Below are 16,111 nucleotides of genomic sequence, written 5' to 3'. Positions count from 1 at the left end.
CATTGGTTACTGGAAAGATATATTCAAGAGAATATTGTGAATGCGCCTTTGCTGCCTTTTTAAGCTTACAATTCCACCCAATTCTTAGCCTGTTTTTGTTTGCAGTTTGCTTTATTTGAAAATCAAGTGTACTACATTTATAGACGCCCTCAAAAAAGAAAAGCTAATTGGTCCCTGCATGCATTTTCTAATAACTTTAATTACCACTTTAAGGAATATTATTTTTTGTTGCATTGATAACTAAGATTTCCAAGTTCTCTGTGAAGAAGTTGCATTTACTAAGGACTCACTGTAATATATTCATGACAACCATACTGAATCACATTTGTATTTATGAAATAAACTCAATTTTTTACTGTTCCCTTAAGCATCTATGAGCAATTATGGAAGGTTAAGTCCGTGTAGCGACAGGAAACAGCCTTTCTGCATGCTGTTTATCTTGCTTAACATGCAATATCCGCACACTTGCACTCAGTTCTGCTGCCATTATAGTACTGTATGCAACCGTCTAGAGAGCAGTTTACTTGAGGCAATAGTGGTATTTATTGGCTGTATTCGGTCATGGAAATGGCATATGTGGCTTTTGTGTAAGTCAAGTGGCACATAAGATGCCCATGCAGTGCAATCTACTCATGGCCTGAGGAACAAGGGAAATAGAACCATACATTTGTTGCAATAGTTCAGACAGACATTCTTATTAAGTACCGTGCTGCAGCCAGCATGCATGATATAGTATAATACTGATCCACTAGTATCACAAAACAATGGTCCTTTCAGACTCTGAAAATGTAGAACAATTTACAGGCATGGTGCTCGAACGTTGAGAACGGCTGAACAAAATGAATGAACTGCAATGCATTATGTGCGCTCAATGTGTGCTTAGGCTGAACTGCTACACTTGTTTAAGCTGTATCTTAAGTTCTTAAAAATAAAGGGGCATGTTGAAAAGTCACTTTTTCTGCCACATATGCGTAGTGGCACATGTCATACTTTGTATGAAAACTTCCAATAATGTTTCATTACCAACTTTGGTACACATTAAAGTTAGTGCTGATGCCATTTGATCACTAGATATGCTTATACTTGCATGAGCTTCGGCAAAAACTGTTGTCTTGCAGTTTAAAAGGAAGGTGGAGGAGAAAAATATATACAGCACAAATACATTTCTTTGTGAACGTTGGGCTAACTATATCGGTGCTGGGGCTATGTATTTACAAAAAGTATTTTGTTGTACTGTATTTATTACTTCTTCAAATGATTATCAATTTGATATTTGTGCAATATTGCAGTGGCATGAAATCAAGGGCTTGAGAACAGTTCGTCTGGTTGGGAATTAACTTGGCACAAGAGAGACACTGACCACAGTCAAAGTGAAAACTTTACTGTGGTTGTTGCCTTTCATGTGCTATTGTAGCGACATGGGAAATAAGAAAACCTTCTAGGATCATAAACATGGTTAGTAGAGCTAACTATAACACCTAAGAAGCTGAAACAAGGCTGGACATTGAACGTCTACACCGCAGCTACAGAGTGCTTCTCAAGGTGGCTACTAGCCGTAAGTGGAGGAAGCGCTAGCTGCACTACCAGCTGGCTTGTAGAGGTCTAGGTCTAGAGTACAGCTTACAAAAGATGGCTACTAGCTGTGGCCTTAGCTAGATCAAGCTGGAAGCTAGACGTCTACTATACTCCGCTCCATACATAGCAGTCAACGCTGTGGAGGCTAGAGAGACTTCTTGCAGTGGCTTCGTTTGCACTTGGGTATAGTTTGATGTTTTTGACTGCAATTGTGCGCAACTATTTTTTATATATAATCAGTATTGAATGAAACAAGTTTTAATCCTTATAAACAAACATAATTTGGTATACGGCTGCTAATGCGTTCTTTTAAATAATTTTTATTTTTATTTTATTTTCGAGTTTTTATTTGCAACCCATCGCGAGGAGCATGATGTACATGCTCGGATGAGCGAACGCTGTTGGCACGCAGCGAAGCACAGACGGAAGGCGCACAGTGATAACTTTTCTTGACCGAACTTCTTGCATAGGCTTATACAGCGTTGACTGCTATGTATGGAACAGAGTATAGCTAGCTGCAGGCTCCCTGGGTTATGAGGCTGTACGTAATTCAATTATTATAATTGTATGTATACATTGTATACATACATTCACGGTCTGCACCACATTTCGCTGCGTAGCGAAGACATTCCTGTTCTGTGCGACGCTTCTTTCAGGCGTGGGTGTCCTCGACACTGAGTGCATGCTTTGCAGCCATTTTGCTGGTGCATGTATATGTGCTCCTTCTAAATGCATATGTGGCCAGCACATTGTTGAGATGCCAGCTCCAAGTGCACTCTTCAGGCTATAGACGTTTGTAATGTTTACACTATCACAGCCCAACACCTGCATTTTTGTTGCATAGGAAAGCAAGCACAGCATGTGCCATATGCACAAACTATGAAACGCTGCCGCAGCGGCACCAGCGGGGATGCGCGGAGGCAAGCGACATCTGGTGGTGTTGCAAGAAATCCAGCGGCATGCACGAGCAAGTCCACATCACAGAGCACCTGGAAAGTCGGGAGAAGAGGCAAAAAAATCTTCGCTCTAAAATAATGGTCAACTTCACCCCTAGCTTTTGCGTCGTAGTAGTTCTCTCAGCATACACCTGTCCTCATCACTCTTCCCTCGACAAACATCACCTTCATCCTTATGACATCACTGCGACGTCTCATTTGCATGAACTGCTGTTTGCATTTTGTGAATGTTGTATATAGTGCACAAACATAAACACTGCATAAGATTACACGTTGCATAGACAATAAAGAATTGTGCACATCACGAAAGCTTCGCTTCAGACAAGTCTCAGCATGTGCATCGGTTCTGCATATACATATATCATTGTAGATAACATAACACATTATCTGACTTCATTTTCAGCATTGTCATTTATGGTGAAATATCTCGAATTACTATTAAAGACCAATTGCAATGATATCATGAACCTCTAAAAAGCCCTGTTTCAGATAATCTAGACATACAGTAGCCTCTGTTGAAAATTTAACGCTTGAAATGCGAGTGGGCGCTTCACAAAACGATCCCAGAAATCGATGTTTTTCATACCAAAACTGAGAAAGATGCCGCCATTACCAGTCATCGGAAGTGACGTGCTATGGTGACTTGAGAACCAGCGCCCAGGTCGTCTGCTTGGTCTGCTTCGTGTATCAGCAAACCGCATGTCTGCTAGCCACAGAGCGCATATACTTTGCTAGCTCCTTTGTGCACTGAGACAACTTCACTGCGCACCCACGATGTTCTTTTAATGCAAAGCATTCTAGTTCAGCCACATTATGGTTGTCTACGTTCAACAGCAGCGCCTCGATGCGTTCTGCCTCCGCTCGATGAGCGCACTAGGGTGACGAGGCATTCATTTGAGGGATAGCCAGTCATTTGTGTGCAGGATTGAGTAAGATCGGGCGTGAGAGAGAAAATCAGGGGCTTTTGCTCCTTAAATATGACTCCGCTTAGGCACTACGGAGGAGGTTTCTTAGCACGGGTTGTATTCGTTTGTCCCCTAGACATGAGGGCAGTGCGGAGTGCGGTCGAGTGTTTACGCTCCACCGCTGGCTGCCCACGTGGTGAGGCAGTGGGCACGGACACCCCATTTGGTGATCGCTGTCTCTGAGGGGGCAAGTTTCTGACTTGTGTTGTACAAGTCGCGGGTCGCTTTTTTCGTCGCGACGATAGATTGGATTTTTTACAAGCACTGCTCTAGGAGGGCACATGTAACCGGCAAACGGAGGCCTCGAAAGCACCTGAGGTTATAATAAAGCAGGCGGCGCAGGATCACCAGGGCACTCAAGGCGTCAAAGCTGGAAGCAGGGCGGCCTATTGGGTTGGTGCCGCGGAGGCCGAAGCGTGTCAGGGGGTGTTCACATAAAAAATTTGTGTCCGCTCTCGCGGACAGCCGATCTTATTTATACACTCCTGGCACGTGCAGGCCTCGGCGAGCCCCAACCCACGGACCAGTCTGGGTACTAGCTTTGGTGTCCCCGTTGCCGCTCAGGCGCCGCCAATAATGTGAAATAATGACACGTTGTTACAATTAGTAAAAAAAAAAAAAAACGATTGCATCAATATTATTACGTACAGCTGCCAACTTGTGACACCAAGCTCAGCAATACCGCGCACCGCGACTTCTGCAACACCAATCAGAACTTTGCCCTCCGTAGTGCCTAGGCAGTCATACATTCAAGGCACCCAGATTTTCTCTCTCATGCCCGCTCTTACTCGCGCCTGCACACAGATGGCTGGCGATCGATCCCTCAAATGAACGTCTCGTCATTGAGGTGGACAAGCTAAAGGCAGCTGGAACAGGGTGCATCGCACGCTAGCTTGGCTGACCAGCAGCGTGCTGGCTCATAAACAGTTCGGGTTCACAGAAGCAAGCGTATTGCGTTTGCGCCTTCGACAAACTAAGAAGCGCTCGCGCGCCGCGCACTTCTGCGATTGCGCGGCTGCGGGTGGCTGCGGGTAGGTGAACTTGAACATCAGCCGCCAGCCGATGCATTTATCCCGAAGTGATTCAGGTCACAGTTCCCTCGTAAAAAGTGTGACAACACTGCAACAAAGGATTTAATTTTTGTCGTAATTTAAAAGTTTTTTTCTTGGCATATATGTGCTGACACATGACATCTCAAATGTTTTTCTAGCTCCGTCAAGTGGTGCCAGGCTTATTCTCCTGCGCGACGCTTGAGCTTGGGGCAGCTTCCTGCGCCTTACGCATTTGTTCCAGTTGTTCGGCTTGCCTTTTTTTGAAGAAAGCTTCTTCTTTGGCAGCACCCTTTATGCCGAATGCGCCACCGGCCTCGCGAATGCTTCCACCCGCTCCGCCGCCTTTTCCAGCACCACAGCCCAGCTGTCCGCTTTGACTCATAGTAGTATCTAGTATGGTTACTTGTCAGTTCAGAGCTCACGGGGTCACTCCGTACCGAATGCGCGCCGATTGAGAGCCGCCTTGGGGCTGTGTCGCTAGACTAAAGATGCGTATACCTCTGGAGCGACCGGACCAAGTGCACGCTGGACGGTCGAACCACTGGAGACACACCACTTATATGCGCAGTATGCCCATTATAACTGAATCTACGCCGAACCACAACGCAAAGACGGCACGCTGCACCCGCAAACCCGTAACAAGTTCCAGTAGGTCGTGCCCTAACATACAAGTCCCGCGGTGCATGCTCCGGATCCGGAAGCGGTGTGACACGTGACAGAAACTGTTTTGCTGCTGTTTTCCGTGTCCGCGTCGTCGCGTGCCTCATCGGGACCCTCAACTCGATAGCCGGGTATGTCGTGCGTATTGTTTTGATCGCTGATTTTCATTTGTGGATGCGCCTGTCGCAATTATGCGTAGCCGTAACCATGACTAATACTTTCATCACGCCACTGACACGCGATAACACGTCTTCGTTCGTTGCCATACCATAGGCCGTACTGTTTGTTTTGATCTTCCGGTTGCACTGCTGGTACGCCCTGACGCATGCTGTTCTTGACGTTATCAAAGTGATTGCGCTTTGCGAACACATTAAGGATTGTACCGAAAAAAATATCTACAGAATGAGCGGTGTTACCGTAGCTACTGTCTGCTGTATATTTCTTTAGCTCGAGGCGTTGGGCGTAGACAGCGTATTTTTGAAAGTGACAAGTATTTGCTCCTCTACAGATGCTGACACTTGAGTTGAAGACTGGATAGAAATATGGCGAAACCTACAGAGGAAGACAAACTAGTCATCGGATGCTGGGCAGAAGGAAAAGTCCTGGACCGGGGCACCTTTGGGTGCATAACGCTATGGCATAACACGGCAAGTTCCAAGTTCTCCGCAACGCTTACGCAAATTTGTAAAGTATCAGAAATAACTTTTGTCAGGTCGTGCTGTATACTCTATTTCCTTTTAACTTCCAGTGCTGTCATCCTGTTTTTACGTGTCATTGTTCTTGCACTACTGAATAATATTTTGTTTTTCATTTTATATTATGTGGTAGTGAAATTGGTTCCAAAAATCTAAGGGACTACTATTGCTGCCCGCGCATTTGCTCCCTCTCTTTTGCTTTTGGAAACTAGCCGGAATGCTTCTAAAATATTTGTCATCAAAGTTGATGTGAGAGCATCAGGTCCAACCACACTGCCAAAAACATTATGAAATTCTAAATTATGCTGTTGTTCTGGGCACTCAGAGATAAACACACACGCACACGCGCGCACACACACACACACACACACACACACACACACACACAGGAACGTAGTTTTTGTTTTATGTTGCAGGGCTGAGGTTGACGTGATTCAGCCACAGCTTAAGCAAGAATAGCTTTGTGTGGTAAAATATCAGTGCCGATTGGATGCCCATGACTCCAATGAGTTGCCACCACACAAGTGAAAATGGATGCTTGTGTGGTATTATTTGGAGAGCCAGAAAAAGAAATTTTCAACAGTCTGCTTCATTGCCACATTCACTGAAAAAAAATTTTGATTGTGCTACCCAGTTTTGCAGCAACACTCAGAACTTTTGAAAGTGTCACAAATTAAACTAGGTTTAGGTTGATAAACTTTTTTTAATGCTCTACATTGTAAATATTCAAATTCCTTTAACCTAACTCTAGCGATTCTAGAATAAACAATCTGTATGTGTTGCCACCATACACTGTATTTGTCTATGGTCGCTATAGTGTGAGGATTTGAGTGGTTTTTATGCAAAAATATTATTTCATGGTGGAACAAGCCACTGAAAACAGTTATAAAGTACTGTTTCGATGGAACTTTTTGAGCTTTTTTGTCATGGCCGGGCAGGTGCTCAATAAGTCTCAACATGGTGATTTTCTTGTTCTCTCTCTGATCATTGCGTGTATGTGGGAGTGTTTGAATTGAATACTTGGTTGAATTCTTTTCACTAAATATGTCGCATTCAACTTGGTGTTCAATGAGGGAAGCTGTCTTCTTATTCTTTTTACTTCTTACCCGCCGTGGTTGCTCAGTGGCTATGGTGTTAGGCTGCTGAGCACGAGGTCGCGGGATCGAATCCCGGCCACGGCGGCCGCATTTCGATGGGGGTGAAATGCGAAAACACCCGTGTACTTAGATTTAGGTGCACGTTAAAGAACCCCAGGTGGTCGAAATTTCCGGAGTCCTTAACTACGGCGTGCCTCATAATCAGAAAGTGGTTTTGGCACGTAAAACCCCATAATTTAATTTTTTTTTTTACTTCTTATTTCCTCCCCCCGCTGCAATGTCTTTAGGACACTACAGGTTTTCTGTAATAAATAACTTATGTCTCTCAGCTGAACGCTTCATTTGAGAAACTCATGGGCTTTATACAACCACTCGTGTTTGCAGTTTGTATGTTGACATTATTTTGCATGTAGGGGCTTTGTTATAACTACATTGTGAATATAATTGCTCACTTCAGAAACACCAGGACATTGCATTAGTTTTGCCCCCCCCCCTCCTTTTTTTTTTTTTTGCAATGAATTTCCTAGTCTATGCATTCTCAGTGCATCTGGATGGGCTTCAAGGTTTGAGGCCATGTTGTACAAAATCCTGCTGCATCAGGAGTTAATGCAAGCTTCGTGCACCAATATATGTCACATCTGCATACAAGCCATGCATAACCTCTGCATCTTGCTTAGTGATTTGAAATGATTGCTACAGAAAGGCACATTTGGATAGCAAGCTGAAACATTGCACAGATATGGTGTACACCATGTATCACTGATGGTGCTTTCAGAAATGCACTGCATTGGGATGGGCACGAATAATACTATAATAGCCACAGGCAATGGTCCTGAGTGAGGAATGTCATATTTTCAAGAATACTGATGATCTGTACTAATCTTGCTACTTTCACAGAATCTAATGCTAGATGATTGACCAGGCAACTTGCATAGCAGCAGCAAAGGGCTTAGTGTAAAAGATGAAGATAAAGCGCAGCTTTAATGATCCTTGTCTCTGCTTGTGGATGCGAGCGATGACTTCTGGTGTGGGAAATTTTAGGCAATAAATAAAGATGCTGTAGTGCTTTACTTATTACAAGCGTAATTTATTAAACAAAACTGGATCACATGCATTAGTGATGCCTCTGTTTCAATGTATAATTCGTAAGTGCGATACTATCATGGTACTTTACTGTGTTGACATACATGTATGTGCTTAGCAGATGTCTAAAAGACAAAAAATGAAAAGTAGACATGTTATGCCTTCACAATGGTTGCTGTATGTTAAGGATTTGCGTTGTGAAAAAAGAAAAAAGCCATGGTTGTCAGTGTTTGTTCGGTGTCTCGATATGTTCTCATTGTTTGCTTCGGGATAAGCTTGATGTAAAAGCATAGGGTAACATCAGTATCCGAAGGCACCAGAAGCCACATCGCTTGATTCTTTCCTCTTCATTGTAATGTAACTTAAAAAAGTTGTATATCACATATTGTACATATACATTTTGTAACTGTCAGGATCATATATTATAAACTGTAAATGCAACTAATTTTATTTATATTATCAGTTGCTCTCTGTTGCTACAACTGTTAGTCTCAGTTTCACAGATTCACTGCTAACATGAAAATATTCTGTAGCTTTTGAGTAGAGTAAGATAGAAGCATAGGTCTGTCTTCAACACATTTGTGAATGTCTGTGGATGTAGAACTATTAAAAAAGAAAGGAACTAGAATTTCATGGCCTTATATCATGCCTGCCCATGTCATCACATATAATCCAAACTGTCAGACCATTTAAAGGGTGCTGCACATTCAGTCAACATGACCCAGGCTATTAAAATTTTTTAAGACCTGTTTGCCACCCTTTGTTTTTGTGATTAGAAAACTCAAGAGACCATAGCACTCAAGAAGTGTCTGCGAGGTGTGGCTGAAATGACAGACAAGCTGCAGGAACGCTGGGTTCAAGAAGTTGAAATCCTCAAAAAGTTGGACCACCCCAATGTTGTCAAAGGACTTCCCGTGCCAGAACCACTGCTAGTGCTTGCTTCAAGCCTGCCATTTCTTGCAATGGAGTACTGCAGTGGCGGGAACCTTCGAAAGGTGAACATTCTGTTGGGTCTTAAATTATCATTGTGCTGCATACATAAAGGGAACAGCATGCATGTGTGCAATCAATGCTGTATGTTCTGCACTGTATGTCATTTAGTGCTGTACAGAGATAGACTGTGTTATGTAATTGTGCATGTTTTCTTGTGTGATTTGCATCTAATTTCACATTGCTCTGTCAAGGTGATGTGTCGGCTGGCTGGGTGCAAAAATATGGTGCTTGGGTCCAGTTGCTAAAGTTGACTTTTAATTTTAATCATAAATGTTAGTGAGATTTTATCGTGGAGCTATGCTTGGGCTTTGGAGGGCGGTGTAATGGAAAGCTGTGGATTAATCTGAATTACCTGAGTTTCTTCAGTATGCACCAAAATCTCAGTGCTGTGGCATAGTATTGGCATTTTATCCCATTGGAGGCTGCTAGGGGCTGCTACTGGCTGCAACACTGTAGTCAGCAACATAATACTATAGCCACTAAGCCACCACTAATTGTGCCCGCACTTTCAATTCTAAAAGGACCGCAATGGCAGAAATTGGGCCTAAACCGATAGAGCACAGTTGAACCCGCTTATACTGTTCCTGCAACATTTGGTCAGGTAAAGACCAAATATGAGTTACTGTACAAATTTGAGTTACACTACACTAAGCCCAAATATAATGAAGCATCGATATTACAACCATTTTTCAAGGCGCTATCACATTCGTTATAACTAGGTTTGACTGTATATCAAGAGTGATAGAGATATTGCTGGCAACAGGGCTTTGGGAATTCAGCAATGTTAACTTCAAGTAACCCTCTTAGCCTATCATCCACACTCCTTTACTATGGTGGATAACATGAATGCCTCAAAGCAGTTGAATTTGTTGAAGCTTGTAAATTGTAATCTATAAAGCTCTACACACTGGGCAACAAGGAGTCTTGTACGTCCTAGCATTTATGGAATTGATAATGCAAAAATAGAACACAAATCATGCGAGCAGTGGCGTAGCCAGAAATTTCGTCCCGGAGAAGGGGAGGGGGGCTTATGTTGCAGCTCGGCCTTCTCCTTATAGAATTTGTCCAGGAATCAAATACATGAATAATAACTGCATTGCCATTGCAAAAGATGCTGCAAATGATTTCTGAAATGCTATGCACTATCAAGACAAATGAAATGTGTATTTTTTCAAAAAAGAATATATTTGTATGTCCCAAAAATTGTGGCAAAAATAACTTATATCAATGCTTCTATGTTTTTGTCTATCTAATAAGTAAAGAAAATATCATACAAACTTTAGAACTACGTATATCAGTTCGAAACCAGCCAAGCAGTGCATGCTGCCGATATGAAAAATGTAAAGGCATGAAATGAACAAGTTGAGGACAAATATTTTAACGAAACTGTGTCATTCAAGAACCTTGTTTACATTTTTGTACATATGCAATGGCCAGGGAAAAATCTCAATGACACTGTCATTCATTCTAATCTATTGTGCAGGAGCAGCTGTCACCGGTCATGAATTTTGAGTAACTGCACTGAATTATAGCTGCAACAGAGAGCACATATAAAAAGTAGGACTTCTGCAAAATACACATCCGAAATGCGAAGATACGATGGAATATACAAATGCAAAGATATAACTTGATAAAGGGCAGAAAAGTGTCACTGGAAACAAAGTTTACTGCAAACCTCGCAACAAGATATTTAAATATACATATAAGTCTCCAACAAATCTACGTATCTAAGCAAAAGTCACTGTATATACATATAATGCATCAAACCAGGCAAATAAACATATTACGCAATCACAGATCACAGAATCCTAAGGCCTGCCCCCCCCCCCCCCCCCTCCCTCCACTGCATCCCACCCGAAGGAAGGCTGTGCGCGTCCTCCCTGCTTTTCTCCCTGGCGCACACAAGACTGAGCCACCGTCAGCTTACGCTTTCACTTGCACATAGAGTATGCAGCGTTCGGTGACGTTGTTGTCGCCCTTGGACTTTACACGAAACATGACGCCGACGACAGGAATGCGCCTGGACTGTCCATATAATTGCTTTTGCAATAATATAATAAATATATCCGGCCACTGAAGAGTCCCGTGGCCCGTTACTTTCCACAAAAGAAGTAACAAAATCGAACTTTCAACATGCGACAATTCACTGCGCTACAACAATGTCTTTTTATTTTTTTATTTTTTTGTGAGGCGGGGCATCGAAATGAAAAACACAAAGGAAAGCATGTTGGCCACAATCACCTAATGTGGCTGCCGAAGGAATATCGAAGAAAACGTGAGACGCTTGGTTCACTGAGAACAATACGCATACTGCTCGGTATCCTACACCGGCGAAACAAGTCTTTCCGAAGAGGTTGCGATAACATCGAAGTGAAAGTGATGCCCTCAAGTGAACGCATTGCAATCTGTCGAGTCCCCACAGTGATGGCGGTGAGCAACCATTGTTTCTTTTTCTCGTCTGCTAGCCAGAAAGCGTCCAAAACTTTGCCGGGCCAAAATCCACTCGGCCAGAGAAAAATGAACATGCACCGAAGTGCACCGTGCGGTGGTTGGGGAAACATGAGAAAAATACATGTGCTCTGGCTGGCTCTAGCAGCCCATGGGTAGCGAGAACAAGAAAATTGAAGAGGCTGAATGTGCCCTCATGAATAAAAGTCAAGGTAGAAAAATAAATAAGAACATAGTTGCCTTTGCTGGCTTTAGTGTCTTGACATGGATGCTTTGGCACAGATGAAAAAAATTTTGATATTCTTTTCTGTAACATGACGGCACAAATGCACCACCACAATGCTTCGTCTTATCGGACCTCGCTGTGTGCTGTGTCAGCTTAACTGATAGTGCGTTGATTTGGCTTGTCTCATTGTATGGTCCAATGTACGACTTTAGAAAATTCAATGCACCTTTGGCGTCAAATGTTGATAAGAACAGTAAACCCACAAAGTTCCCGAATTGAGAATTTAAAGCACGACTTCAGAAATGTCATGCACCTTTCGCATCAAAACTTCATGAAAACTTTATACCCATAAAGCTTCAGTATTGAAATCCATGCGCTTCGTAGATTCAGCAGCCTCCACGAGATGCCACGACGAGCCCGCTCACCATCAAAACACCCTTAAAACTTTGTGTTCAGATGGGGCCCCTTGCGTTATGCGACTCCCGGTGCATGGTCATTGCCACAAAATCCACCCCGAGTTCGTAATGATCCCGCCAAAATGTCTTTTCGAGCATGAGAATGACATTCTAGACAAAGTCCAGAATGATTTCCGGCGCCAAGGGTTGTTTTGGTCGGCGGTGAATGACAGCACAATGCAGCAATGGTGTAGAGGTAGAGCATCCGCCTCATGTGCAAGAGGACCGTGGTTCAAATCCCAGTGCCATGCAATTTTCCACCGGACTAAAAAAAATCCGCGTGCTGATAAAATTGCATAAACAGGCCTGGAGTGTTGCCTGATCCCGGTGACCGGAACCGGTAATGCACTCCCTCACCAGAGCAGGATTGGCCACCCAGGTTCAGTACTTGGCCACAACCTCCTATATGAATATAACAATCAAACCCCGGCCCTCAGTCCCCAGCAGCTGTGAAGCAACTGACCACGGTGGCAGTAAGACCTGTGATGCAGCAGAGGGTGCTAAGAATCTCTGGATCCGGACAGGCCGCCTTTGGAATCTGAACCTGGCAACGTTTAACGCTAGACCATTATCTAGTGAGGCGAGCCTAGCAGTGCTATTGGAGGAATTAGCGGGCATTAAATGGGATATAATAGGACTCAGTGAGCTTAGGAGGACAAATGAAGCATATACAGTACAGGGCTAAAAAGTGGGCACGTCCTATGCTACCGGGGCTTAGCGGAGAGACAAGAACTAGGAGCTGGCTTCCTGATTAATAAGGATATAGCTGGTAACATACAGGAATTCTATAGCATTAACGAGAGGGTGGCAGGTCTTGTTGTGAAACTTAATAAGAGGTACAAATTGAAGGTCGTACAGGCCTACGTGCCTACATCCAGTCATGATGACCAGCAAGTCGAAAGCTTCTATGAAGACATGGAATCGGCGATGGGTAAAGTCAAAACAAGATGCACTATTTGACGGGCGACTTCAATGCCAGGGTAGGCAAGAAGCAGCCTAGAGACAGGTCAGTGAGGCAATCTGGCATAGGTTATAGGGATAGCAGGGGAGAGTTATTTGTAGAGTTTGCAGAACGGAATAATTTACAGATAATGAATACCTTCCTCCGCAAGCGGGACAATCGAAAGTGGACGTGGAGGAGCCTGAATGGTGAGACTAGAAATGAAATAGACTTCATACTCTGCGCTAACCCTGGCATCATACAAGATGTGGACGTGCTCGGCAAGGTGCGCTGCAGTGACCATAGGATGGTAAGATCTCGAATTAGCCTAGACTTGAGGAGGGAACGGAAGAAACTGGTACATAAGAAGCTGATCAACGAGTTAGCGGTAAGAGGGAAAACAGAGGAATTCCGAATCAAGCTACAGAACAGGTATTTGGCTTTACCTCAAGAAGAGTACTTTAGTGTCGATGCAATGAACGGCAATTTTATGGGCATCATTAAGGAGTGTGCAATAGAAGTCGGTGGTAACTTCGTTAGACAGGATACCGGCAAGCTATCACAGGAGATGAAAGATCTGATTAAGAAACGCCAATGTATGAAAGCCTTTAACCCTACAGCTAGAATATGACTGGCAGAACTTTCCAAGTTAATCAACAAGCGTAAGATAGCTGACATAAGGATGTATAATATGGATAGAATTGAGCATGCTCTCAGGAATGGAGGAAGCCTAAAAGCAGTGAAGAAGAAACTAGGTATAGGCAAGAATCAGATGTATACATTAAGAGACAAAGCCGGCAATATCATTACTAATATGGATAAGATAGTTCAAGTGGCTGAGGAGTTCTATAGAGATTTATACAGTGCCAGTGGCAGCCACAACGATAATGGAAGAGGGAATATTCTAGAGGAATTTGACATCCCATAAGTAACGCCGGAAGAAGTAAAGAAAGCCTTGGGAGCTATGCAAAGGGGGAAGGCAGCTGGGGAGGATCAGGTAACAGCAGATTTGTTGAAGGATGGTGGGCACATTGTTCTAGAAAAACTGGCCACCCTGTATACTCAATGCCTCATGAGCTCGAGCGTACCAGAATCTTGGAAGAACGCCAACATAATTGTAATCCATAAGAAAGGGGATGCCAAAGACTTGAAAATTTATAGAGCAATCAGCTTACTATCCATTTCCTATGAAGTGTTTACTAAGGTAATCGCAAATAGAATCAGGAACACCTTAGACTTCTGTCAACCAAAGCACCAGGCAGGATTTCGTAAAGGCTACTCAACAATAGACTATATTCACACTATCAATCAGGTGATAGAGAAATGTGTGGAATATAACCAACCCTTATTTATAGCTTTCATTGATTACAAGGAAGCGTTTTATTCAGTCAAAACTTCAGCAGTCATGCAGGCATTACGGAATCAGGGAGTAGACGAGCCGTATGTAAAAATACTGAAAGATATCAATAGCGGCTCCACAGCCACCGTAGTCCTCCATAAAGAAAGCAACAAAATCCCAATAAAGAAGGGCGTCGGGCAGGGAGATACAATCTCTCCAATGCTAGTCACCGCGTGTTTAGAGGAGGTAGTCAGAGACCTGGATTGGGAAGAATTGGGGGTAAGAGTTAATGGAGAATACCTTAGTAACTTGCGATTCGCTAATGATATTGCCTTGCTTAGTAACTCAGGGGACCAATTGCAATGCATGCTCACTGACCTGGAGAGGCAAAGCAGAAGGGTGGGTCTAAAAATTAATCTGCAGAAAACTAAAGCAATGTTTAACAGTCTCGGAAGAAAACAGCAGTTTACGATAGGTAGCGAGGCACTGGAAGTGGTAAGGGAATACATCTACTCAGGGCAGGTAGTGACCGCAGATCCATATCATGAGATTAAAATAATCAGAAGAATAAGAATGGGCTGGGGTGCATTTGGCAGGCATTCTCAGATCATGAACAGCAGGTTGCCATTATCCCTCAAGAGAAAAGTGTATAACAGCTGTACTCACCTACGGCGCAGAAACCTGGAGGCTTACGAAAAGGGTTCTACTTAAATTGAGGACGACGCAACGAGCTACGGAAAGAAGAATGATGGGTGTAACATTAAGGGGGATAAGAAGAGAGCAGATTGGGTCAGATAGCAAACGCAAGTTAATGACATCTTAGTTGAAATCAAGAAAAAGAAATGGGCATGGGCAGGGCACGTAATGAGGAGGGAAGATAACCGATGGTCATTAAGGGTTACGGACTGGATTCCAAGAGAAGGGTGGCAGAAAGTTAGTTAGTTGTCGAGAGATTCTCCATTCACCCTCACTCCTAATTTTCCCCAGTCTAATAGCTTGAATACTTCATCTAAGCATGCAGTCAATAACATTGGATAAATTGTCTCCTTGCCTGACCCCTTTCTTGATTGTCATTTTTCCGCTTTCCTTGTGGAGAATTAAGGTAGTGTTGGAGTCTTTATGAATATTTGCTAAGATATTCACATATGCTTCCTGTACTCCTTGATTACACAATGACTCTATGACTGCTGGTGTCTCTACTGAATCAAATGCCTTTTTGTATTCTGTGAAAGCCATGTAGAAAAGTTGGTTTTACTCCACGGATCTCTCGATTACCTGATTGATGACATGGAAAGGGGTCCATGGTAGAATAACCCTTCCTGAAGCCAGCCTGTTCTCTTGGTTGATTGAAGCCAAGTTTTGCTTTGATTCTGTTGGAAATTACCTTGGCGAATGTTTATACAGTATGGAAAGCAAGCTAATGGGTCAGCTATAATTCTTTGTCTCTCTTCTCATGGATTAGTATAATGTTGGCATTCTTCCAACTCACCGGGACACAAAGTCGAAAGGCATTGCATAAAAGGGCTGCAAGCTTTTCAAATACGATATCTCCTCATCTTTCATCAAATTTGTTTAGAATTTTTCTTCAATTGCGAGGCTTTTCTTTCAAGGAACCCATATGGGTTTC

General features: G+C 43.2%; 1 protein-coding gene and 1 long non-coding RNA gene across 5 annotated transcripts in view; one reads left to right on the top strand and one right to left on the bottom strand.

The window, feature by feature from the left end:
• Window positions 1–1,223: 1,223 nt before the first annotated feature.
• On the bottom strand, window positions 1,224–4,715 carry LOC129380846 (uncharacterized). Its single transcript, XR_008609065.2, has 2 exons — window positions 3,145–4,715; window positions 1,224–2,564 (listed from the first exon to the last, which is right to left on the bottom strand). It is a non-coding gene; the product is annotated as an uncharacterized lncRNA (long non-coding RNA).
• Window positions 4,716–4,939: 224 nt separating this feature from the next.
• LOC126547003 (inhibitor of nuclear factor kappa-B kinase subunit alpha-like) overlaps window positions 4,940–16,111 on the top strand; it is a 115,104-nt gene continuing 103,932 nt past the window's right edge. For 3 of the 4 annotated variants that reach the window (XM_055062953.2, XM_055062951.2, XM_055062954.2), the window contains exons 1-3: window positions 4,940–5,339; window positions 5,717–5,855; window positions 8,860–9,078. In XM_055062953.2, coding sequence (XP_054918928.1) covers window positions 5,751–5,855; window positions 8,860–9,078 — 324 coding nt within the window. In that variant the 5' untranslated portion in view covers window positions 4,940–5,339; window positions 5,717–5,750. Of the gene's footprint in view, window positions 5,340–5,365; window positions 5,520–5,716; window positions 5,856–8,859; window positions 9,079–16,111 lie in introns of those variants that run through there. The other variant, XM_055062952.2, reaches the window with a different exon arrangement.

Source organism: Dermacentor andersoni, chromosome 1, assembly GCF_023375885.2.
Source record: "Dermacentor andersoni chromosome 1, qqDerAnde1_hic_scaffold, whole genome shotgun sequence".
NCBI classification, from domain to species: domain Eukaryota; kingdom Metazoa; phylum Arthropoda; class Arachnida; order Ixodida; family Ixodidae; genus Dermacentor; species Dermacentor andersoni.
The sequence above is the reverse complement of the archived record's forward strand: the minus strand, read 5'-3'. Positions and strand labels throughout refer to the sequence as shown.